General features: G+C 46.6%; 1 protein-coding gene across 10 annotated transcripts in view; it reads left to right on the top strand.

The window, feature by feature from the left end:
• The window catches only part of ATP6V0A1 (ATPase H+ transporting V0 subunit a1), a 44,009-nt gene extending 20,027 nt beyond the window's left edge, over positions 1–23,982 (top strand). For 5 of the 10 annotated variants that reach the window (XM_028702365.2, XM_028702369.2, XM_028702364.2 and 2 more), the window contains exons 10-23: positions 162–374; positions 1,295–1,445; positions 3,000–3,139; positions 3,775–3,932; positions 4,217–4,307; positions 5,270–5,388; positions 5,601–5,814; positions 6,319–6,426; positions 7,278–7,352; positions 9,819–9,926; positions 11,348–11,365; positions 14,467–14,584; positions 15,119–15,290; positions 22,245–23,982. In XM_028702365.2, the coding sequence (XP_028558198.1) occupies positions 162–374; positions 1,295–1,445; positions 3,000–3,139; positions 3,775–3,932; positions 4,217–4,307; positions 5,270–5,388; positions 5,601–5,814; positions 6,319–6,426; positions 7,278–7,352; positions 9,819–9,926; positions 11,348–11,365; positions 14,467–14,584; positions 15,119–15,290; positions 22,245–22,338 (1,779 nt within the window). In that variant the 3' untranslated portion in view covers positions 22,339–23,982. The remainder of the gene's footprint in view (positions 1–161; positions 375–1,294; positions 1,446–2,999; positions 3,140–3,774; positions 3,933–4,216; positions 4,308–5,269; positions 5,389–5,600; positions 5,815–6,318; positions 6,427–7,277; positions 7,353–9,818; positions 9,927–11,347; positions 11,366–14,466; positions 14,585–15,118; positions 15,291–22,244) is intronic. The other 5 variants (XM_028702372.2, XM_028702370.2, XM_028702373.2 and 2 more) reach the window with 3 other exon arrangements.
• Positions 23,983–24,135: the final 153 nt, after the last annotated feature.

The raw sequence follows: 24,135 nt of genomic DNA, 5'->3' as shown, positions 1-24,135 counted from the left end.
TTTTCTGGATGCAAAATCTGTACTATACACAACCACAGTCTTTGTTCCAGGCTTCCTGTATCTTCTGTTACAGCAGAACTCTCAGAATTAGACAGTGTTGGAATGCGGTTCAGCATCTCTTGAGCCTGGCCTTATGTGACATGATCCCTCTTCCCCTTCAGGTGCTGAACCAAACCGAGGATCACCGACAGAGGGTCCTGCAGGCTGCTGCCAAGAACGTCCGTGTCTGGTTCATAAAGGTGCGCAAGATGAAGGCCATCTACCACACCCTGAACCTCTGCAACATTGATGTGACCCAGAAATGTCTCATTGCCGAAGTCTGGTGTCCTGTTGCTGACCTTGACTCCATCCAGTTCGCCCTCAGGCGGGGCACAGTAAGTACAATTCATACCACTCTGGCTCTACTGCTATGCCCTGAAAACACTGCTGGTGCACACTTCCAGTGAAAGCATCTTTATAGGCAAAACATGGGGGGAATCCCATTGGTCTTGGAAGCAAAATCTGCTGCTTTCCCCAAAAGACTCTTGGTTTTTGGATACAGGTGTCCTGAGTCTAAACAGGACTGCAGAATAGCCGTGGCTAGTTTCGTGTGTGGACACAAAGTACTGCTCTGGCCTTGACAAACGTGCTTCTTCTCCAACTCTGATATTTGTGTGGATATTTCAGTGGCAATTTATTTCTTCCCCTTTTTGTCTCCACCCTCTAAACGGGAGAAGAGCACAGTGCACTCATTTGAAATCTGTCTGACTTTGAAAACAAACACGGCCTTTGGCCCAGATTCCTCACTTCTTTCTGAAGGGAAGAGACTCGCCTAGAATTTTTAGCCTATAACAAAGATACACCCACAGCTTGGATCCCCTTTCTGACTCTGTAGCGTTAGGACAACTGAATTCTTCTAGTTCTGGACTCCTTTGGATGGTGACGAGTAGATTTTTCCCCACTGGGTTTTAAAAGCTCGTCTGACGCGCTGTTTGTTTTCACATAATGCACAGGACATTTTAATACACGCACACCTTCCTGCCTTAAGGCACTTGACTGGGAGAAGGACTGGAATACATTAATTGATTTGCTGTTAGAGGCTCAGAAGCTAATCCGGTGCGATCTCTCTTGCCTTTGGAAACATGCCTGATCATGTAATTTGCATCCGTCGGAAACAAAACGCAGCTGTTCAGGGAGCCTGCAGAGTAGTAACCTACAAGAGCTTTCTAAATGATAACGAAAAGTGTGTGGTGATAAGTGGATCTTGGTTTCTGCTCCACAACAAGCTAACCTCCAGTGTGTTTGTGTGTAACAGGAGCACAGTGGATCTACTGTCCCCTCCATCCTGAATAGGATGCAGACCAACCAGACGCCACCCACATACAACAAGACAAACAAGTTCACCGCTGGGTTTCAGAACATCGTAGATGCCTATGGCATTGGAACCTATCGTGAGATCAATCCAGGTAATGGCGTCTGGCCTACCAAAAGCAGCCTTTCCTTCTAGCACCTGATAAATTGTTGAAGAAGCTTGATCTGTTTGTTCTCTCTGGCTTGTGCATCTGCATAACCCTGTGTGGAGAGGAACTGATGTTGCTTGGGGTGTGGGAGGGTTGACTCTTAGCAAATAAGACTGCAGCATAGATCTCTTCACCACCACCACCACCCTCAGAAACTAAACAGATTTATGAACATAGTGAACCAAATCCATATAGAACTAAGGAAGCCAAGGAGGCATGTGTTTGGATGGGAGGCCGCCAGGAACCCCATGTAAACTGCTTCTCAGCTTCTCAGCTCAGAGGGAGAATGGGAAGTATAATGAATAATAAAAAAGACACAAAACTTTACGCCATTTTAAGGTATGCTTGTCAATCTTCTTGAGGCATGTGTAGAAGGTGATTAATAAATTAATAAATAAAATAGAAAGGGGAGGTATCAGCAGGCTCATGGGAAAGTTGAGATTTGTAAAAGTAGGAAAAATATTTAGGGGATCCCCCTACCCCACAAAAAATTCCAACAGTTAATTGAGGGCTGAGCCTGCACAATAGGTACATAATGCTGGCTGGCAGGGTAAAACAGAGAATTGGAAAAGGATGTGGATGGCTGGAACCCTGAATAGGAACACTTCACACTGCAGTATTTTGTTGTAGCTCTCACTTGCCCTGTCTAACATTTATTGTTAAACGACATCTCCATGAAGTTATTAAATACTTTCTTGGGGAAATAGGCAGCTGTGCTAGTTCATACAGGATATGTTAGCATTTGAAAAATAATTAGGTTTGAAATACATTGTCTTATCCCAAGCTAGTTAATTTCCCTTACCTCAGAAGCAGAATTGCTCCTTTGCTAGCTTAATGCAGCATCTCCTTCATGAAAACTAAGCAACTTCTGTAGAGCAGAAGGACAAGGGTTGGGGGTTTTTTTGGTCAGAGAGAAAGAAGGCTCTGTTAGAGAGGAATCTGAGCACCGAGAAGGGGAAATGAGTGAGCTGATATGTCGGCTTACTTTTTAATCCAATTTAAATGAGTGTGAAGCTCATTTCCTTACACAAGGACTTCTGTGAAATATTGTAAAGCTGGATGAGTGGTGGCTTTTTTCTTCAGGGCAGCATAGGCTTGTGAAAGAGAGAATGTCTAGTCTTCCGAGTCAGTTGCGCAGAGTTCAGCAGAATGGCCAAGTAGCATCCTACAGCCCTGAGTGGAATGAAAAGAAGACATAGTAGTAGCCTGAGCAGAACAACTGTACTAAGGTGCATATAGCAGTCTACTACACAGTATAATATTATCCACTTTGATATATCTAAGGATATGGTTGATATTTGCCCAGGTTTCTAGTATTCATTGCGTTTACCGCCTAAACAAATTGCCAGTGAGGCAGTGGATTTTCAGAATGCGCTAAGCCAGCTCATATAAGGAGTCCATAGGGCTAGCAGTCCAGAACTGGTCCAGGGACAGCTGCCTCTCCCAAGGGATGGGCTGCGTTGTCCATCATGCACTTACCTTCACTTGCATCCCCCCCAGCTCCATACACTATCATCACCTTCCCGTTCCTGTTTGCTGTGATGTTTGGGGATGTCGGCCACGGAATTCTCATGACGCTGTTTGGTGTGTGGATGGTGATCCGGGAGAGCCGTATCCTGTCACAGAAGAGCGACAACGAGGTATTGACGGCAAACACACACACCCACCCCAATTTGGGCAGGGTGTGGGGTTGGGAATGAAAGCAAAAGTGGAAGATCGGTCTCCGGCTCCTTGCAAAGTATTTGATTCCATCTTCAATATGAAGAATTCATTGTAATCTAGAGAATAGCAAGAATTAGCGAGGTCCTTTCCTGGCAGAGTTGCGACTTTTGCAGCCTTTAATAAGCGTCCAGAGAAAAGCTTCACATGCTGCCATAAGGCTAGTAAGCTTTGAGATGTACTAGAATTTGGTGTCGAGAATGGCAGGGGTGCAAATAAGCTTCACTTAATTTAGTCACATCTATTGGGAACTTGTTTGGCATTCAAATTTGAAGAAAGAAACTTTGCACTTTCTGGTGTTTTTCTGCCTCCTTTCCCTGGGCAGAGCAGGCAGGCGTTTTCAGTAAGTCTCTGTCCGTCTGGATCAGACCTGTGGCCCCTCAAGCCCTGGAATAAGGTGTTCCCTTGTCTTTGGTCACAGTGTCCTTCTCCAAGGGGTGACAGCGGTGGGGAGACAACAATGTCTTGATTATGCAACTCATATTTTTTATCTCTCTCTCCCCCCGCCGTGCCTCCACCCCCAAATTCTCCTTCTCTTAACTTGTTTACTGGCCAGATGTTCAGCACCATTTTCTGCGGCCGCTACATCATTCTCCTGATGGGTTCTTTCTCCATTTATACCGGCCTGATCTATAACGACTGCTTCTCAAAGTCTCTCAATATGTTTGGCTCATCCTGGAGCGTCCGGCCAATGTTCCTGAAATCCAACTGGACGTAAGTTGATGAGATACTCAGGCACAAGGAAGGCCTGTGAAATGCTCGCTCTGAACAGTGTGCTAATGCAGGAGGGGTGGGTGGGAAGAGGAGGACATGACAGGGATGCTGCAGCACTTCCTGTGTGACTAGCGCATTCTCTGTGTGGAACTAAAGAACCAGAGCTGTTTTCCACCCCGCCTCCCCTGCCCCCCAGCTGTGCCGAAGATGCGTTCCACTATTGTGCCTGTGTTGTACTCCTCCAGTCATTCTTTGTTTATAGCTTTCTGCTCTCTTGCCCACAGAGAAGATCTTCTCAAGGAATATCCTAGCCTTCAGCTAAATCCTGCCATTGAGGGTGTCTTCGGCGGGGCATACCCCTTTGGCATAGATCCGGTAAGAGCACCTGCTTGCAGCTACTGTTCACGAGTAGAGCTGTTTGTTTCTTGAACAGCAAATGTTAATCAGGGTGGTAGAATTCTGAACTGTGCCACTTCCTCTTAAGTCTCTTTTTGGGAAGCCACCGTGTAAAGGACTCCCTGCATACAGTAAGCTTAGTACACCAGGGAGGAGGCTGTGCTGAACTGTTCCCCTTCTGATGTTGCTTTATGAAGGGAGCTCTTTACGTAGGAGAGTATTTTTAAAAAAGACTGAAGCACTACAGTCCTGAATTACTCTAGTACCTCTTTCTATAGAACAGCTCTGTCTCACAAATTAAATACATAGGAAGCTGCCTCATGCAGAGTCAGACCATTGGTTGGTCTATCTTAGTACTGCCTACATTGACTGGCAGCAGCTCTCCAGGGTTTCAGACAGGAATTTCTCCTAGCCCTACCTAGAGAAACTGCAGCTTGAGAACCTGGGACCTTCTGCATGAAAGGCAGATTCACTAGAGTCAAATGTAGCATGCTACTGCTGTGGAACGGAAATGCCCTTGAAGTTACTCACCCCTAAAGTGCAAATTGTGTAGTCTGACATCAGGGTATATTAGGGGGCAGTAAGGTTGAAACCAAAGTTCACAGTGGGGACAGGCAGGCTTTCAATTATGTGGAGAACACAGGGGAGGGAGATCCACCCAGATCCTTGGAGTATCCTTTACACTCAAAGCCTTTCACAGAAACTGTCTTAAAGTTGTTCCTGTAGCCATGACCACATGGTTAACATTTTTAAAAATAAAAGACACACCACGTCATGCTTGGCCTCAAGGATGCTTTATAAAGTAAAAGGAATGTTCCTACAGAGAGCAGATTATTTTGGGTGTTACTGAGGATATTATGGGTCTGGGTGTACTTAGCTGTTTCACTGCTTGTCCTCTTCCTTGGTTCTAAACACCCTTGGGTCTTTGCATTTTGCACTAGATCTGGAATATCGCCACCAACAAGCTGACCTTCCTCAACTCCTTCAAGATGAAGATGTCTGTCATTCTGGGCATCATCCACATGGTCTTTGGCGTCTCTCTCAGTCTGCTCAATCACATGTGAGTGTGCTCATTTTAGTTTCATAGTCAGTAGACAGGCTGAGAAGATGCAGGACCATAGAAAGCTGCCTTATACTGAGCCCAGACCTTTGGTGTGCCTAGCACAGTACGGTCTGCACTGACTGGCAGCAGCTCTCCAGGGTTGGAGACATATCTCTTGTATCCGTTGATTGAAGGCAGGGTCTTAAATTCCTTCTTTGCATATCCTCTAGCTACTTTAAGAAACCTCTGAACATCTACCTCGGGTTTATCCCTGAAATAGTCTTCATGACATCGCTGTTTGGCTATCTGGTCATCCTCATTTTCTATAAGTGGACAGCCTACGATGCTAAGAACTCCATGGATGCACCAAGTCTTCTCATCCACTTCATCAACATGTTTCTCTTCTCCTATGATCCTAAAGAAAAGATGCTTTATAAAGGACAGGTAAGTGGTTTGGTGAGGGCAAGAGCTGTTTTGCAGACAGCAGCGCCTTCCTTGTTCTGGCTTTAAGTGTGGGGGGGAATCTACTGCTGAGCTGGGAGGGGCAAGAATCATAGAATTGGAAAGGATCCTGAGGATCATCTAGTTCAACCCCCTTCAGTGCAGAAATATGCAGCTGTCCCGTATGGGGATAGAACCTGCAACCTTGGCATTTCAGCAAGAACTACTCCTTTGCAAACCACATGAAAACATGCAGAAGCTCCCATTTGTTGTGAGGTTTGTGCAGGAGCACACACATCTGTATCTGCTAGCATTTATGCAATTTTAGAATACGAGTTTTGATGTAAGAGCAAGTTTCTAGACCCTGTGGCAACAGGGAAGTGTGGGCAAGTTCTCCTGAAAGAATCTGAAAGGGTTCTTCACTCAAACACAGGCAGGAGGGCTTAGGGAACTGGATGTGCTTGCCTGTTGGTGATAATCTCACTCCCTCATCTCTGTCCCCCACAGAAAGGGCTCCAGTGCTTCCTGGTTGTGGTAGCATTGCTGTGTGTGCCGTGGATGCTGGTTGCCAAACCTCTGGTCCTTCGCCAGCAGTACTTGCGAAGAAAGCACTTGGTGGGTGAATCTGTTTTTCCCTCTTTCCTTTGTAGGTCTTATTTGTTCAGATACTAGAGGCTTAGTCTGGATTTCTGCGACGGAGATCTGCATCCAGATGAAGCTCTGTTAGCACTTCAGTCCTAAGCATACTTTCTTAGAATGAAAACGTACTGGAATCATTGCGACTTACTTTCAGGTTTAGGATTGCAGTTTAAATCCTGCTTGCAGGCAGAGGCACAGCTGTAATTTAGCAAACAGGCAGCATCTCTCATGACCACTGGTCGCTTTCTGGATCCATCCGAAATCCTGGTTCATATGCATGCATTTGCCACCCATGGCTGGGATCCACAGAGCTGCTTTAAGTGTGCCCCAACCCACTGGGATTAAAAAAAAACAACCCTTTCTTTTGACCATCCGGCCCCTATTTCACAAAAGAGGCTTTTGAATCTCCCATTTGGTTTCAGAAGAGATTTGCCCATGTAGAGGGAGACGTTGCTGCTCAAGGGAGCATGAGCTCAAGCAGCCACTTGGGAGTGTGGAACTGGTGTGGTTCTGCTGGAGGAAAATAGCCTTCCATCAGCAGAGACATTCAGAATGGTTTAGTCCTAAAACCCGTCGTGCAGCTGGTGACGTTAAGCTTTTAAGGACACCAACCTGCTGCTGTGATTCTCCAGAGACGTGGCGGCTGTGGTGTTCTTGTGGCAAGCTGTTAAAGATGCAACAGCCCTTCAAATTGCAGCTCGGTTAAAGACGCTCCCTCTTCCTTCTCTGACCATCTCATCTCCCCATGACCCCTCCATTCGTCTCCCTTCTTTTCTCTTTGTTTTTCTCCTCCTTTTCCCCTTTTCTTTCCTTCCATTCGCTATCAGGAAGGGCAGCCCGTGGAACCCCCTGTCAGCCCAGCCCAGAGTCCGCAGGCAGTAGAGGCAGCGGCGGCTGCAACAGTGAGTGGATTAAAGGATGCCAAAAGGATGCACATGGCGAGAACGGGAGGTGCCCAGGGGCCTTGGAAAGTATCTGCCCCGAGGAGGAGGAACGGCACAGCGGCCCTTTCCTCGGAAAGATACGTTCCAAGAAATCTCATTCTTTCCAAACCCTACACTCACGTGCTCAGGGGACACAACGCAACCGTATAATGTGGTTGGATTTCAAACTTTGGTGTGTATGCCAAGGGTCTCCTGCAGTTGTGCTTGGCAGAGGACTCTAGGCAGTGCTCATGGGTGTGCTGCCCTCATTTCCTTGGAGTGCTGTCCAGGTTTGTTGGGGCCAGCCGCCGTTCTTCATAAACTGAGTTGTATGTGCGCATGTCTTGGGATGCGCCCAACTCTCCTCTGTGGACGCGCACTGCAGGGGAAATTGGCAAGGATGGACAAAGCTGCCCTATGGGCAGCTTCCTTGTCGTTATAAATGTTAATTGTGGAACTCCTGCTAAGTGTCTAAGGAACTTCAGAGTTCCTGGGGCACACAGTTTGAAAACCACGGTTGCAGCACAAAGAGATTCTTCGCCCTAGTGTGTGTATGTGGGGGGAAGCCCCCTCTTTCTAGATGCCAAGGCCCTTGGCTTTTGCATAGCTGCCACTTCTGTGGCTTTCCTCCCCTCCCTTTCTTCACAGTCCTCCCCAGGATTTTTGTCTCTCGAGTATGTTTTTAATTTGCATCCCATGTTTTCAGAGTGCCATAATTGGTGGTGTCTCCTCAGCAATGCCATCCCTTCTGAGTTTTACGTCTCTGGCCTTCACCAGTTTCTTGCTGCCTGCTAGCTAATGGTCACTTTGGGAATCCTTGTGGCAGTGCAGTGAGTTGCTGTCTGCCCACTTCAGTGCTGTTCTTAATTGCACCCACAACTCTCTGTGCCGTTGTGACAGTTGTAGCCTACCTACCGACGATTGCTGGAGAGCAAAACAGCTGTTTGCATTTCTTCTGTAGTCATTTGAATGGCATGCCAGGTTTTTGGAACAAAGCACGTGATTAGTGCTGTGAAAGTGGGCGTGGTATTTAGCAGTTAACCCGGCAAAAAAAGTTGTGTGTTCTACAGTCTTGCTGCGAGAACATGGAATTTGCTGCTCATGCAAAATCTGGTAACTTGAGAATTTCTTGCTTTCATGTGGGAAATGGTTTTAACCCTCAAGGCTACAAAGGCGGGTTGAAGAACATAGGACCAGAAAGCCCATTAGCCCAGCATTCTTTCCAGATGCCTTTTGGAGCTGGCATGCTTGAACCTGAAGCTGATAACCTTCTCAACATCTGGTATTCAGAGGTATACTGCCTCTGAGTATGGGCGTCCCATTTGACTTTCAAGTAACTATCTGTGAAATCGGAAGCCAATGGGATGGGAATATCGCTAGGGCGAGGGTTTCTAGTGGTCAGGTGCTCTGCAGCCTGCAGATTCCACAGTATGTCCCATTAGACTTAGAAACAATATGGGTTTCCTTTTTGCCAATTTTTTTATAGAATATATCAAATCTATTTCTTGCAGCAAAGGGTGTACACACAGACAGATCTATGTTCTTTTTTTTTAAAAAAAAAAACCTGATTAATCTACATTACAAAGAATCCCTTATGGATTTATCAAAGTAAGTTGCCTTTAAGAACAATCTAGTTATTAATGTATTCCTTCCTAGCATCTGATGGAGGCTGCAGACATTGGAGAGTCTCAAATGGCTGAATGTATGCCCCAAAAAGGAGTGACTTGGCCTGGCCAGGCCTCCCCATGTAAGGACAGGTCTGGTCTTCCCTGCTTGTGTTGTCGAAGAGCCAGACAGTGTCAACCATACCCAGCTGCAGAGTTCAGGAGGCTTTGCATCCATTTCTTCACTTGCTAACAGATGATTTATTTCATAGGCCACTGATTGCATCTTTCCCTAGGGAATATTGTGAGAGTTCTTGCTGATGTTGCAAACATACAGCCTTTTTTTTTTTTTTTTTAAGCATTTGAGATTCTTGATTCCTGGCTCTCCTCTCACTTCTCCTCTCTCCCCACCCCTCCAGCCCCTAACCCCTAGTTTCCCATTTTGAGAGGTCCAGTGTATGGTAAGCTCTCTACTTTAGACTAATGTTGTTGCGCCAGCTTTTGCTGCCTTTGGATTCGTAGCAGAACAAGCTTAGGCTGTTCTGAAGAAGGAGGAGCCCTGGAAAACAGACCAAAGCATGTTTAGTAGCCAAAACACTTTAACAAATTGCTCAGTTCTTGATGCTCAGAAGTGCTGGAAACCCATAATTTGTTGTACCGGTACCCATAATTTGTTACCTGAGGCAAGTCTGTCTCTCTCTCTCTCTCTCTCTCTCTCTCTCTCTCTCTCTCTCTCATATGGTAGGGCCAGTTCTGCTAATGGCCCTGCATGCCAATTCCATACTAAAACATGAACCGATTGTGTGTCTCCTCTTGTTTTCTCCTCTGTTGTCTGCTTTAGGGGACACTCAATTTTGGTGGGATCCGTGTGGGCAATGGCCCAACTGAAGAAGATGCAGAGATAATACAGCACGACCAGCTCTCAACCCATTCGGAGGAGGGGGAGGAGGTAAGACCTCCCGTTCTTTCTTTGTACAACAAACTTTCATTTGGGAGATGTTACAAGAAGGGGTGGACCTTTTATGACTCTCCTTACATATATTACCAGATCAGGCCAGGCCTGTATCTATTTACCCTCTCTTGCAGCTGACATTTACTCAAACTAGCCAAAGCAGACTGCTTGGAAACTGTGTTGCCCCAGTAACTGTTTTTCTTAAGACTAGGGAAGCTCAATTTGACACTTGGGAACACTTCCTGTAGTATCTTTGTTCTGGCACTTGGAAAAACCTGTGGGCAGCCCCCTTCAAAAGGTGGTTGTAATAAGCTGAGGCTGTGTCTTAAGTTCTCAATAGTTTGTGGTGGACGGGGGTCCCTTTCAAGGCGGGTAGTAAAGACTTCAGGTCAGATGTGAGGGTCTGTTACAATCTCCTCGCTTCCCCATGGGAAACCTCTGAATGGGCTGCATCACTGCTGCCCTTGTTTCAAAGAGAACTGAACGAGGGTTCTTCCATTCAGTTTGCTTGTCTGCATGGGAGAAGGTCTTCCGATTTTTCTAGGTGGGAGTCTCAGGGTGGTGGGAGGTGCATCTTAGCAGTGCAGACTCTTGTCTGTTTGAAGAGGGCATCCTTGTACGCTACCTTTGTGTACAAGGCAATCTTACTGAGATGGCTTAGACCCCTGAAACATTAATATAAACTCAAGCATACAGGATCTCTGGTTATAGTTGGTGATGTGGCAGTTCAAAATGTAAGCCAGTTGAGCAGTGTAATGGGTATTGGCCTGTCCTGAGGGCTGCTGTCCTAACAGAGGTTTTAGCCTTCATATAAAATGAGCATTCTCAGGGTTTCTTGCTGGAAAGCAGTTTTAAGTTCTGAGAATAGGCATTGCCATTGGTGCAAATGTATGAACCTGCCATATCTTGAATCAGACTGTTCCACCTAGCCTTAGTGCTGTCTACTTTTGATTGACAGTGTCTCTCCAGAGTGTTAGGAAGTCTTTCCTAGCTCTACTTCCTGAGATCCTTTGGAGAATCCCTTGGAGATGCCAGGGATTAAATGCGGGTTCTTAATGCATGCAGAGTATGTGCTCTTAACTTTGAGCTTTGACACACACACCCCTACAATGCTTGGTACACTACAAGCTTTCAGAGTTTTTCACAACTGGTACACAAGAAGCACTGTAAAACTAGACTAATATCCCTCAAATTGTGATGATAGGGCTGAAACTGAGAGCTGATGGTTTGGCAAATCAGTCTTGGCCTTCTCTCCCTTGGGGAGATGTCACAGTTGTTACCAATGCAAAATGAAGTGGAATGCAGCAACAGCAATGATAGAGCACAGTTGCATTTTAGGATATTGCACTGAAAGAGGATATGCTCTTGTGTTATCAAATGATGCATGACCAAACCAAATATTCCCTTGTGTTTTCAAGCCTGCCGTGGAGGAGGTGGTAAGCCTGTAGCCAGTTTCTCTGTCTGTCTTTATCCAGATCATTGTTCCCATCAGTGTAAACCATTTTGTAGAATTAGGCATATTTGCATCTGTGACTTGAAATTCTTTCTTCATCTTTTCATAGCATCTCATTTTGTGATGGCTCCTTCTTGTAATCAGAGGTCATTAATACCCGTTTCCATAGAAAACAGCTTCATATTCATTTAAAAACAAAAGGCATGTTTGTTTGAACAGCTGCATGTGCTTAATGGGGACCCACTGCCTTACCTTTGTGGTGTGGGTTGCATATTCGTCACTGTTATGTGCACAACCTGTGCACCTCAATAATTTGTAGAACAGAATCCCAAAAGTAGCGGAAGCCTTTGGAACGGGACGTGGACATGTTTGTACCTTTATTTTAAAAAGCCAACTTCCTCCATCCCCTGAACTCCAGCGTGCCCCTTAATTGCCAAATTTCCAATATCCCTGGGGCCTGCTCTCCTGGGTCTTTTGTTTATTCCCATTGCCGTTTCCTGAAAATTCTGGCAAGACTTTACAACAGGATCACTCGTTGGACTGTTCATGCAAGAGCTCATTGAGAGAGCTGACTGCAGACACACTGAGGTTAGTTTTGTTACAGTTGCTGGGGGGACGGACCCACCCCACCTGGCATTGACCTATGGTTGAGCTAACACTTGAGCGTGCAGGTTCCAGAAGAGGATATCACAGTCACTTTGCTTCTGCTCCCATCCTCTTGTTACTGCAGGTTTGGCCTGAGTGTCATCAGAGCCTGGACATGTGGTTCGTGCCATTCTAGACAAGCCACAAGCTATCATCAAGGTTTGTTGGTTTTACAGCTTGTGGTTTTTCTAGAGAAGACAAACCACAAGCCTGTGTTCAGACAACACACTGAGCCAAACTGTGGCTTAGCTCACAGCAGTGCAGAGAAGGTGCAAAATGATGGTGATCGCCACTCCAGCTGCGTTCTCCCCAAGTTGGTTTATTGTTCTGTGCAAATTGAGCCAATCAGTTGATAAACATTCAGATAAGGAGTGACGGATGCCAGTCTTCAGGTGGGGTGTTAATGTTCACTAGCCACCTACTCAAAGTCAACAGGTCCACCAGTAAAAGGGGGAGTTAGTGGACTGGGATTCCACAGCATATTTGCTCCTTGCTTTGACTTCTTTATGAATGACCTGTCACTTCATCTAGCTTTTGTGGAGAGCCACCTCCCTGGCAGCCAACGATAGCAGAAGTTAAAAATAGACATTTTATCTTTGTGCCTCTGCCAAGAGAAAATGCAGCAACCTCCACATCACAGTCAGTTGATAAGAGGCTCTGATAATGGATATCAATGCAGTGATGGGAAATGCTGGATGGGCCCAGAAGGTTCTGCATAGGAAAAGAGCAACGCTTGAATTGCCCCCATTGCCTTTGTACAATAGCCATGGAAATGCTGAGCAGTGCGGTCCTGAGGGGTCTGTTGCCAGGCTGCAAAAGTATGAAAATTAACAGAGTAAGCAGTGCATCGAAAGAACTGGAATATTGCTTATAATTTTAATGTTGGTTTATCCATCTTCTGCTGCTGCAGCCATCCTTTCAATCACCTGCCAGCTCTTACTGGATTGTGCTTTGTTGCTTGTCCTTCAAATACATGTTGTAGATTGGCAGGGCACAGTGTCCTGCAGTTCTGATGGAGTGCAGAATGAGGCTTTGGGCACAGAATTCAGCCGCCTGAAAACGTCAGCTTTCACTTGCACTCCTCTTCTCCCCCCGCCCCCTAACACATTCCTAGACCTCTTCACTGTGATGGTATGCCTGAACGTTTATGGGCAAATGCCTACTGAAATGTCAGAAGCCGGGGGGGGGGGGGTGGCTGAATAAACTGCCCTGCTTATTGTAGGTGGGGATTCATTGCCTGCTACCATTTCTTGTCGTCCTGCCCTCCCCCCCTCCCCCCCCCCCAGCATGACTAGCAAAACCAGGATCAGTTATATAATTATAGTGGGGATGGGGGTGGGAACCCATCAAACTCGATTATGCCAAAAGGAGGCCAAGCAAATTTGGATCATTTTGATGCAGAGCATGTGCATCCCTGGAGTCTAGTAATTTCATAGCTTGCTTGTCACACTCTCATCAGGGCAGCTTTTGCTAAGAATTTTTGTTTCTTGGTTACAAAGCTTGAGGCCTAAATGTTAACAAGTAGCTTGCCTTCCTCAGTCTGAAATGTTTGCTGTGCTGGATACTGGAGGGGAATGAGAGAGCGCTCAGTTCACCTTTATCTTGGAACAGTTTTGGAACTTGGCAGCTTTAGCTGGGTGTAGTCCGTTTGATTGCTAGAAGACTCCAGAGATTCTGAGATGTGGCAGACAAAAATAATAAGATGGGATTTTTCACAACTTTGATTTTGCAACACTTTATCTCTCTCTGGTCACTTCTCCTCCTCCTAGTTGTTATTCAAACCTTCGCCACAGTGACTTAAGCAGCATTTCCTAAGAGGATTTGGGGACAGTGGGGGGATGACAGGGTGGCAAGCAAGAGGGGACAGCAGGCTTAACCAAATCTCAGCAGAGGCAAGCAAGGTCCTGTCTGGCACCGTTTTGTAATGGAAATGTGAGCCTTGCCGGATTGTATGCCGACATTAGTTGTTCATAATTAACTCCATTTCCCTTGCAGTCTGTCACTTCTGGGTTCCAAGGCCACTTGAGTGCCTATTAATGCCTGGCAAATAAGGATTCTGCCATAGACGCATGGATAGAGTGACTCCTGCTGTCTGTGCCTGATCCAGCTACCAAATCTTAGCTTTCAGTTTGCCGCCAAGAAGGGCATGACTGAGGAACATTCAACTTGAGTCTTAGATCTGAACAAGCCATTGAACACTTGTACATTTTAATGGTGCTGAGTGTCCTGCAGTTTTGAGTTGTGTTGGGCAAGTGATCCTCCCAAGTCCTGGTGACCAGAGAGGGAAATAGTCCGGCCAGCATTCTAGCTGTGAGCTTTGAGTGCCCTTGCAATAGAGTTAGTTGCTGTTGCTGCTGCTGTTCCTGCTTTCTAGCTGTCTAGTCATTGCTGCACGCTCTGCCCACTGCTCAGACCTGGCTTTATTACTTCCTCTTGCAGTTTGACTTTGGGGACACGGCTGTTCACCAGGCCATCCATACCATCGAATACTGCCTGGGCTGCATCTCCAACACAGCATCATACCTTCGCCTCTGGGCGCTTAGCCTGGCGCATGCACGTGAGTAGCTTCACCATGGCTGGCTCTTTTGAGTCCAGGGATGAGGAAGGGGAAATCTGAGCTGTGAGAATAGGGGGAAGGTGTCACAAGCCCTTTTTCCTGTGGTAGTAGCCAATGACTTTTGTGTACTCTCATTCAAGGTCGTGTCATGTAGAGAGGGCTAGAAGACTATGTAGGAGTCTCCTCTCTGCCCAGTATCTTTCTTTGCCCACCCATAATTCTTATTGAAATCTTCTGAATTCTTTGAAGGGGAGCATTGGGTAGCTTGTGAGAATGAGTTTGAAATGTCCACAGAGTGCAGAATTTGGAGGAGGCTTTGCTTTTTCTTAAAAGGAAAATTGGTCTGGGGTGTGATTTAGGAGCACAGCTCACTTTGGGAACTCATCCAGCTTCCGAAATCTCACTTTTATTAGAGCGGTGGGCACTGCCCTCCAAAAAGGAGCAGCTAGAGTGAAGGCAGGCATGCAATCCCTCTTCTCCAGAGCTGTGGCCCTTGCTGATCGGTGATCATTCTTCCTGTCTTTCTCATCACAGAGCTTTCTGAGGTCCTCTGGTCCATGGTGATGCGTGTGGGCCTCAGCGCAAAGAGCTTGGCTGGTGGGTTTGGCATGTTCTTCGTGTTTGCTGCCTTTGCCACCCTGACAGTGGCCATCTTGCTGATCATGGAGGGCCTCTCTGCTTTCCTGCATGCCCTCCGCTTGCACTGGTAAGTGTCATCTGGTACATCTCTGCACTGCAAACAAACAAAAGCACAGTGGGTACAAAGTTTGCATCATGTTCGATCCCTGTCATCTCTACTTAAAGTATCTCAAGAAGCATGGCTGGGAAGTGCTCCTGTCTGAACCCTGGGAGAGGTGCTGGAAGTCAGAGTAGACATTTCTGGACAGATGAACTCAGGTTTAGGCTGGAGAGAGGACAGCTTTATTTGTTCAGGTCTAGTCAAGCTAATATCCATATTTCTCAGATGCATGGTTATTTGTTCTGATTGTGCTTTTTCCTTGGCAATCATCAGCTTACTTTTTGGGGGCTTTTCTAGGCATTAAGTTCAAAGGGGGTGTCCCTCCTGCATTTTAACTACTTGCAGGATAGACCTGCAAGTCCTCAAATGTGCAATATCTAGTGCATATAGAATGAATGAATGTATTTTATTATTTCAGTCACAGACCAGTTCCAGCCCACATACAATATCAAGAAAGTCATAAAACACGATAGGGATACATTTGAATTTGCAATTAGGTATAACAGGGACAATACAGATATAGCAACAGTTTAAAAATATATAAATTAAAACTTCGTCACTAACATATAACCTAAAATTATCATTTAAAACCTTAATCATTATGATAGCGCAGCTTGTTCCCTAAGTTATGACAATCACACAAGTGCATATAGACTAGATTGAGGCTGGGGTTAGCTGTGCTGCCGACATCATCAACTTAAAGAGTGGACAATGTGCACTGCAAAGCATGAATGAGTGAGAGAGTTCTTTACCTGCAGATAGGTTCAATTGGGGGTTTAAACTGGCTGGTCTCAAACCAAATCTGAAGGAGTCCCTTTTTGGTCAGCTAACAAGCAAGACCCTTGCATAAACCTCGCCAGCACTTTGGATCCCAGGAGCTGCCCATAGAAAACTGCTGTAGTTTGCAAAAAGGATGGCATGCAAAGTCTTCCATGCCATCCACTAAGATCATAGGCATAGCACTACTGGATCAGAACTAAGATCCATTTGCAGGCACATTCAAACAGCTAGAATAGTTTTAAGGACAGTACAGTAGACAAAACTGAAGATGGCCGTTCATCTTGTTTTGTTCTTTAAACCCAAGGCAGATATCTTTACATCCAGCTGGAAAAGCTTGTCAGAACAAAAATGTCTTCAGTTGTTTCTGGAAAGTACAACTAATGGGTGCCCGGTATATCTCAACATTATAAAAAGAATATTCACTATCTATACACCATGATTTCATAAACCACCCTGTCCCTTTTTCTAAACTAAACTAAACTAAACTAAACTAAACTAAACTAAACTAAACTAAACTAAACTAAACTAAACTACTAAAAATTCCCAACTCTTGCAGAAAGTGCTTCAGCCTCTGGGATCATTTTGCTGTAGAAGCAGAATAGTGTAAACTTAAATGAATGGACACATATAGTAAGTTCGTATGCCGTTGATGAATGATGATGATGACCATGTTGTGTCAACACTTCCATGTGCAGTAGCAGTTTTCTTACATTTTAGAGCTGTAGGCTCCCTCCAGAATCCAGCTTGATTTTTCCTAACCCAGCTTTAACTCCTGCTCTCGGTAGGCCTGGCTTGTGACGTTTGTTTTCATGACCCTACTTCAGGTTTCAGTGGCTGGTTTGACTGGGCTCCATTCCTTGTCAGGAAAGCCCATCTTAGCAGAACAATAGCAGCTGCACCCCAAGCAATCATGACATCAGCCGTTATCTTGATCTTGTGCTAGGGGCCAGGGATTGCTGTCCTGGCCCAGCCTTTTCTTCTCTGTGCCAAGTTCAAAACAAATAAGCTTCCAGCAGGGGCCAGCTGTGTCTGGAGATAGGAGCGGTTGAGTCATTCTGCTGTAGGGCAGGAGTTGCTGTCAATATCTGGGAGTGTACAGGAATCCCCACTGCTGATTTGAGTGACTCTTAACTGAAAACTTTGAGGAGAAAGCCAGAGAGACGGCTTTGGAGTTCTTTCAAGGTGCTGTTTTCTATCAGTACAGAGCAAATGGCTGGAGTGTGTGTTTGTGTGGGGGGTGGGGGTGGGGGGTGGAGGAGAGGTTCCCTGTTGCATCAGTTGATCATAATTTGGATAGCCGGTGATGAGCTGCAGCCAAACCATTCTCAGCAAGGTTTTCGCAAAGGGTGAAAAATTGCACCTAGGTTATTTAGAGGTGCAAAATAATTAACCTTCTGCTCCTCAAATATAAATACCTTTCCAGATTGCAAAATCCACTTCCATTGGGGGTAACGACTCCATTAGAAAATTATAATGAGCTGTTTTCGATCTGTTGTGCATGTGCATTTTTTTAAAAAGGCAGATGGCAAAGTTCTTTAAGGGGGGGAATAAATTAGGGAGTTTGACTGCTGAGGTGACTAAATTCAGTGCTAAGATGTGGAACTTGCAGCTCCTGCATCTCTTCTGGAATCTGCAAGGTGGTGACACGCACATATGGAAGGTAGAGTGGAGGGAGGAGACTTGGCAGATTTTGTTGGCCTCAGCAAATGGTCTTTATACTGAGTCAGACCATTGGTTCATCCAGCCCAGTTCTTCCACTGGCACCAACCCTCCCAAGTTCCCATGTCGAGCTCTGTTAACCTGGAACCCATCTGATTTGGTGATGCCAAGGATTGCACCTTGAACCATCTGCATGCAAACGATTTGCTTTACCGCATAGCCTTGTTGCTTCCTCTTAGAATTCAAAAGCTGAGGGTGTGTCACCCTTTGCTGGGGAGGAAGAACAGTGAATCTTCTTTCCTGCTGGAAAAAATGCTTTCCATCTCTCCTTCCTCAGCCTGGCCACTCCCGGCTGGGATGGGTTTATCTCGTAACTTTTCAGGCAGCAGTACATTCCAAGCAGATGGTTGCCTCGGCTGAAAAACAAATAGTTTTGCAAAGCGGGGGCTTCCTTATCTCCGTGGCTGTGTGGGAAGCAAGTGTGTATTTCACTGCCAGTGCCATTGGCTGATCACGCTCTACCCCCTTAGCTGCACAAAGGGCCCTTTTGACATTTAGCTTGCAGCCAAAGGCATGTTGGGGTTCATTGTCTTGCCACCTGAGACCTTAGGAGGGCTGAGATGGAGGGCAGAATGGAGATGTGCTCCGGGGATTGATGCACAGCTGGAATGGGAGTTTCCCTACACCTTGGGCGTAAAATTAATGGAATGGAAAAGAGAGCGATAGCAATGCAGTCCTCTTCTCTCTGCTTTTCTGTGTCTTAATAACTGGCATGCAGTAGAACCCTTCAGCCTTAGGGAACTGAGTTCCAAAAAAGATAACTGAGGCCAGGAAAACAGAATGAAAGTTATCCAGTTGGCCGGCGCTGCACGATGCACAGGAGGCGAGACTTGTTCCAGTTGGAGAGGGCGAGATCTTTGGCTAAAAGCAAGGAACCACCTTAGCTCCAGATGGCTGGGCCAGGAGGTTGGGGGGCGGGGGAAGGAGGCTCAGGTAATTAGGTGCCAATGGGGAGCTACACATTCCATGGCTGGAAGGAGCGGAACATTCCGTTGAGGGAGGATGTTCTGTGGAACTGTGTGTGTCTCCGTGTGTATACACTTAATTTGATACAGGTCTTAGTAGAATCTGAGCTGAACTCATAAGGGGAGAGGGATTGTGTTCCTCTGCTCCTGCAGTCTTCTAAGAAGGGAGGGGACCTCCAAGTATGTGTGCTCTTGTCTAGCAGCAGGATACTATCACCAGCTCCTCTCTTGAAATCATGCAAGGCCTTCTGGGGTTGCAATCTTTTGACTCGGTGCTACCCATCTCCTCCTCTTGCCCAGGAGGGTGGGAAAGTGGGACTTTTTTGTTCCTGACCACCTGCAATTTCTCCGTCCACCATCTATTCCTGCGAATGGGAGCCCCTTCCAGCCGCTTTCCACGCCGCTACTTGGGGCATGTGGAAGGTAATGTTTCCAGACACTGTGTTCCCTGGACCCGACGGCTGGCAATTCATAAAGTTCCTGGGCTGAATTGCTGCGTGTCCATTGGAGAACAGTGAAACTGAGACCGAGGAGCTCCCCCACCCCACCCCTTTGGATGTGAACCACAAATTTCTTGCCTGCCTCTTGATCACGCAATGCCTGTCGCCAGAGACATGAGTCTTGAAACTCGCTAACTTCTTTTAAAAAAGGCTTGAAATATGGCCGCCCCTCCCTCCCACTAGTCCCGTGTCCCTGCCAATTAGTGAAACAAGTGGAGAGGAGCAGAGCGCGCAGCTGTTTCCAGTCTGTAAGTGCAGCTGGCACACCCTGGATATGCTGGGAATGCTTGGCGGTCTGGCAGCGCAACTGGTATTCTCAGTCAGGGGGGAGCTGTTCGCCGTCCAAGCGACGTGGGCATGCTGGCGGGGGCAAAGAGAGCGGAGGTGGTGGTGGGCTGTTGCAATCCTCTGCCCTTTCGCTCTGCAATGGTTTCCCCTTCTTAGCTTATCAGAGGCTGCATTTTGCTTGCGTCTGGGATATATCGCTTCAGGCTGCGGGCGGGTGGCTCACGTGACTGAGCGCTCCTTCTTAACATGCACAAATCTCTGCACGTAGAAAGGTGGTGTATCAGGAAGAAGAGCTCTAGCATAACCTTTGCCCTGATGCACTAGTCTTCTGTGCGCAATGATTTTGCTCGTGTGGGTTTGGCAGGCGAATCGTGAAATTGGAGATTTTGCAAAGAGAGAGAAGGCCAGTTCATATTGGTAGCTGACAAATTCCATCTGTGCCTTTTGCCTTTTGGGGGAAGCTGTTGCACTTGCTTGCAAAGGTGTATGAGAGTTTGCTTGATCCATTATGCCTTCTCACTGCCCCTGAGTTAAATGAAGTTTCTCTGTGTTCTCTGGTGTATTTGGGCTTGCAAGATGGATGTTAGTCTTTAAAAAGAATCCTGCACTTGAAACATTCCACCCTAGAGGAGCAGCGGCAGCAAATCAACTCGTACTCCGTTTTTTTCTGTATCTGGCAGATGAAGGGGATGGAAAATGTTTCTCACCACAGAGCCAAGAGAAGAGCACGGGGTTTGTTTTCTTAATGAATCATGGGGTTTTTCTTTCCATGTTTGGTGCCTGTTTATGATTGGGCAGCCTTCCAGTACCATTCCCTTTACATTTTGAGTTCATTAGTGGAAACGGCAAAACAGCAAAAGAAACAAACTGATCCTGGAATGCAGGCCTCCGTTCCTTTCTCTGGTGTTTCCCTGTGGCACCCTGAAGTTGGTGATGGAAGAAGAGGGGCTCCAGACCGCTCTGGTTCAAAAGAAAGATGTCTCGCTTGCCATGGCTTAGATGGGCATTTAGAATAGTTTTTGGAGTACAGCTGAGGTGAGCTACACAGATCTGAAACGACCTGTGATCTTGCTTTTTGTATGGGATTTCAGTACTGAGTCTTTAGCTTTTTTGCCAAAATGGAAGATTTTTGTTCCACTTTGTGAAATGTATCAAAGCCTAATCAACTTGAATAGTTCCCTTCCCTTTTCTTTTTGAGGGGAACCTCATAGGTTAGGGAAGACATGATAACAGTGACCCTGACTTGGCTGGGTGAACCTAAGACTTTGGTTTGATATCTAGGTAGTGGCCTTCCACAAAGTCACCACTGGGAGAATGTGACATACTTGCAAAGTTCTCTGGTGCAGATACAACCCTGAAGGCCTTGCAAGAACTGGGAGGGGGAACCCGGGTACCTCTGCCATGTTGTGCTATACCCCTGTTGTGTTTTTATAAGAGTAACTGTGGTTTATTTGAAAGAAGCCTTGGGAGACCTCTGTTCAAACCCCTCTCATCCATGATGCATTATGATCAGTGACTAGATTTCAGCCTAGGCTGCCTCATAGTGGATGGCGAGGATAAAATATGATAATCTCCATGTATTGCCCTGAACAATTTGGAGGATGATGGAATACAAATGCGTTATATACCACATGAAGCGTGCACTCTCTCTCTCTCTCTCTCTGTGTGTGTGTGTGTGTGTGTGTGTGTGTGTTGCGCGCACTAGAATCTTGGCTGGTTCTGAGGTGGGTGTCTAACTGGTCACCCCTGGGAATTTCAGGAAAATCATCTGGGAGGATGCAAAATGCTCTTTGGAATTCTGAACCATCAAATCATCCTTACCTCAGAGATGAGGAATAGGATTCTGCATCGCTGACAGTCCAGAATTCTAAAGAGCCTGTTCTTGCAGGGGTTGTCACTCACGGTTCTTCTGGGGTATATCCATGGAAGCTGCTTCGGTGCCTGGTTTCCTGTTGTGATGCTAAACCAGATGCAGAGGAGAGAGTCTAAAGTAGTGCTGTGTTGGGCATTCAGTCCAGGTGTGCCCCTTGCCCTGAGCCTCCTAGACACATGATTTAGCAGAGATAGACATAACCACAATGATTGTGTTTTTCCTCCATTGTCAGAGATATTGCACTCCCTGAATGCCCGCTTCTTGGACTCACGAGTGCATAGAGTGCTGTTGCGCTCAGGTCCTGCTTTGGGGCTCCGCATGGGCATGGGGTTAACCACTGTGAGAACAGGGGGCTGGACTAGATGGGCCTTTTGCCGGATCCACTTTAAGGACACATCCCAGCCACCCAGAAGTGCTTGAGAGAGGCGTGGAGCAGGGCCAGTGAGAGTCCAGAGGGATGGATACAGGGGCCTGTATTCAGTCACCAGACCTGAGGTTCCCCATTCCTACGTTTGGGCATAGAGCGCTGTTATCGCTTGCATGCCTGAGTCCTTGCACTGATACCCACTCACATTTGCTGCAATTTGAACCTTCTGCAAAGGCAACCGGGAGGGGGGCTGTGGGTTTAAACTTGGACAGGGAATTGGGATATCTGAAACGGTACATTGCAGTAGTAAAACATGAATGCCATAGAAAGGATAAGGTCACTGCCACTTTTGAATCTTGAAATTCTTCGACATGCCTCCTGAGCTGATGGTTGTTTGCTTCTTGTGTTCCTTTTTTTGTTTCTCACTAGGGTGGAATTTCAGAACAAGTTCTACATGGGCGCCGGGTTCAAGTTCCTCCCTTTCTCATTTGACAACATCCGTGATGGAAGATTTGATGAATGATCCTCTTGAGACCAGTTGGATGGATGTGTGGCAGTAAACCTTGGCTCCCTCCTGCATGTGTTTGTGTTTACCTGTGTGTGATAAATCTGAAGTTGTATAGCTCTCCTGTTGTGTAGTCGAGCTGCTAGTGTGACAATATCTTGCTTTTCTCATGAGAACCCCACTCAAAAGAGAAAGGGACTAATAGGAAAAACATAAGAATCATAAGAAAATATTGCTCCTGTAATCACCTTGGCAGGTCCTGGGGTGGGGCAGTGTCCTTCAAGTTGCACAGACAGAGACTACCACGGAGGAGCACATCCTAACCACCTGCAGCCTGTTAATAACAAGCATGTTAGCTGCTCAGTTTGGTACCAGAAAGTCAAGTGCAGTTCAAGAACACACAGGACTAGAACCTTGTATAAGCTTCTTCTGGCAAATTGTCTTGCCAGAGGGGCCATTATTCCTCAGCCCAACCACACACACTTATCTCTCCTGACCTCTAGAGCAGCACACTGGACTACTAGCAACAAGTCCCAGATTTGCCCTGTGCAAAAGTTGTATTCCAGCTTTATGCCTATCCAGCGATTTGCTGGGGGCAGATTTTCCTCTTTTACTGGCACTTTTGCTCTGCCATACGCTCAGTTAGATTGCCATCATAAAATTGCTTAAAAGGCAACACACATGACAGGCAAGAGAGCTGCCACCCCACCTGCGCCTGCCACACGTCCTAGCTTGACCTCTGAGCAGAGCATTGGCTGCTATTCCCTCCCCCTCTCATTGCTCTTGCTCTACTGCTTGTAAGCTACATTTTGTCCCCTCTTCTCTGCCTCGCCCCTCTGTGTGTGGGCGTAATCCTCTAGGAAACTCTGACTGAAAGCAAAGGATTCTTTGGGAAAGGTGACCCCCCCCCCACGGCATTACAACTGGATGTTTTTGGAACTGTCCTTCCCTGGACAAGAGCAGGCCGGCGAGGGAGGGAGGGAGTTTGCTTGCCTGCCCCATTGCAGAGCCGACCTGTGCCTGGCTCTGCAGGATTAGTTAATAAGGAAACTTTGACTCACCCTGCCTGCAACTCTGAATGGCTTGTTTTGTTCCAAGGAAACTGAGGGTCTTTCACCTCCAGGAAGCTCCTATGTAACCCTGACATTACTAGATGGAAAGAAGAAGCAGGGTGGGGAAACCTGCACACCCCGATTACTACTGAGCATTTGTAAAAGCCATCCACAGCAGCCCTTGTGTATTTTAGGGTGGGCTTCCCTAGGAAAATAGGAATCTCCCAAGGGCGGGCAGCATCTGCCTTCCCTTTGCCATAGGAAAGAGGCTGGGCTTTCTGTGCCTCTGTATGCTGAGTATTTATATGATTCGTGTGTATTTGTGTGACTTAAGCATGCACTGTTCTAGAAGTGTCTCAGTATGAGGCCACCTGTGTCGCGCACTAAAGGCAAGAGCACTGGAACTGGTGTGGCAACTTTATGGGCAGGTGCTAATCCCTTATTTGCTCTTGAGTAGAGACTGAAGTATCAGGTGCTGCCATGTGTATGTGTGAAATAGAGAGCAACCGGTCATTGTGTTTACTGTTGCTGTTTTGGACAAGTGAAGTATTCCCTCCCCCCGCTGGTCCTCATCAGTCAATCACTGTGTCTATTAAACTAGTTCATCTCATCTCCTGTGTGTCCTGGTCTTCTTTGTCCTGGTCTTCTTCTTCTGGAGTGGGGAGGATTAACGGAAGGTGGTTGGCTGGGCTGTGTCAACTAATAAATATTGCACCCATGCAGTCTAAAAACTGAATTCTGGGGTTGGTATGAATGATGCAGA

The sequence above is a fragment of the Podarcis muralis genome, chromosome 13 (assembly GCF_964188315.1).
Source record: "Podarcis muralis chromosome 13, rPodMur119.hap1.1, whole genome shotgun sequence".
Classification (NCBI taxonomy): Eukaryota; Metazoa; Chordata; class Lepidosauria; order Squamata; family Lacertidae; genus Podarcis; species Podarcis muralis.
This window is presented reverse-complemented; position numbering and strand designations above follow the sequence as displayed.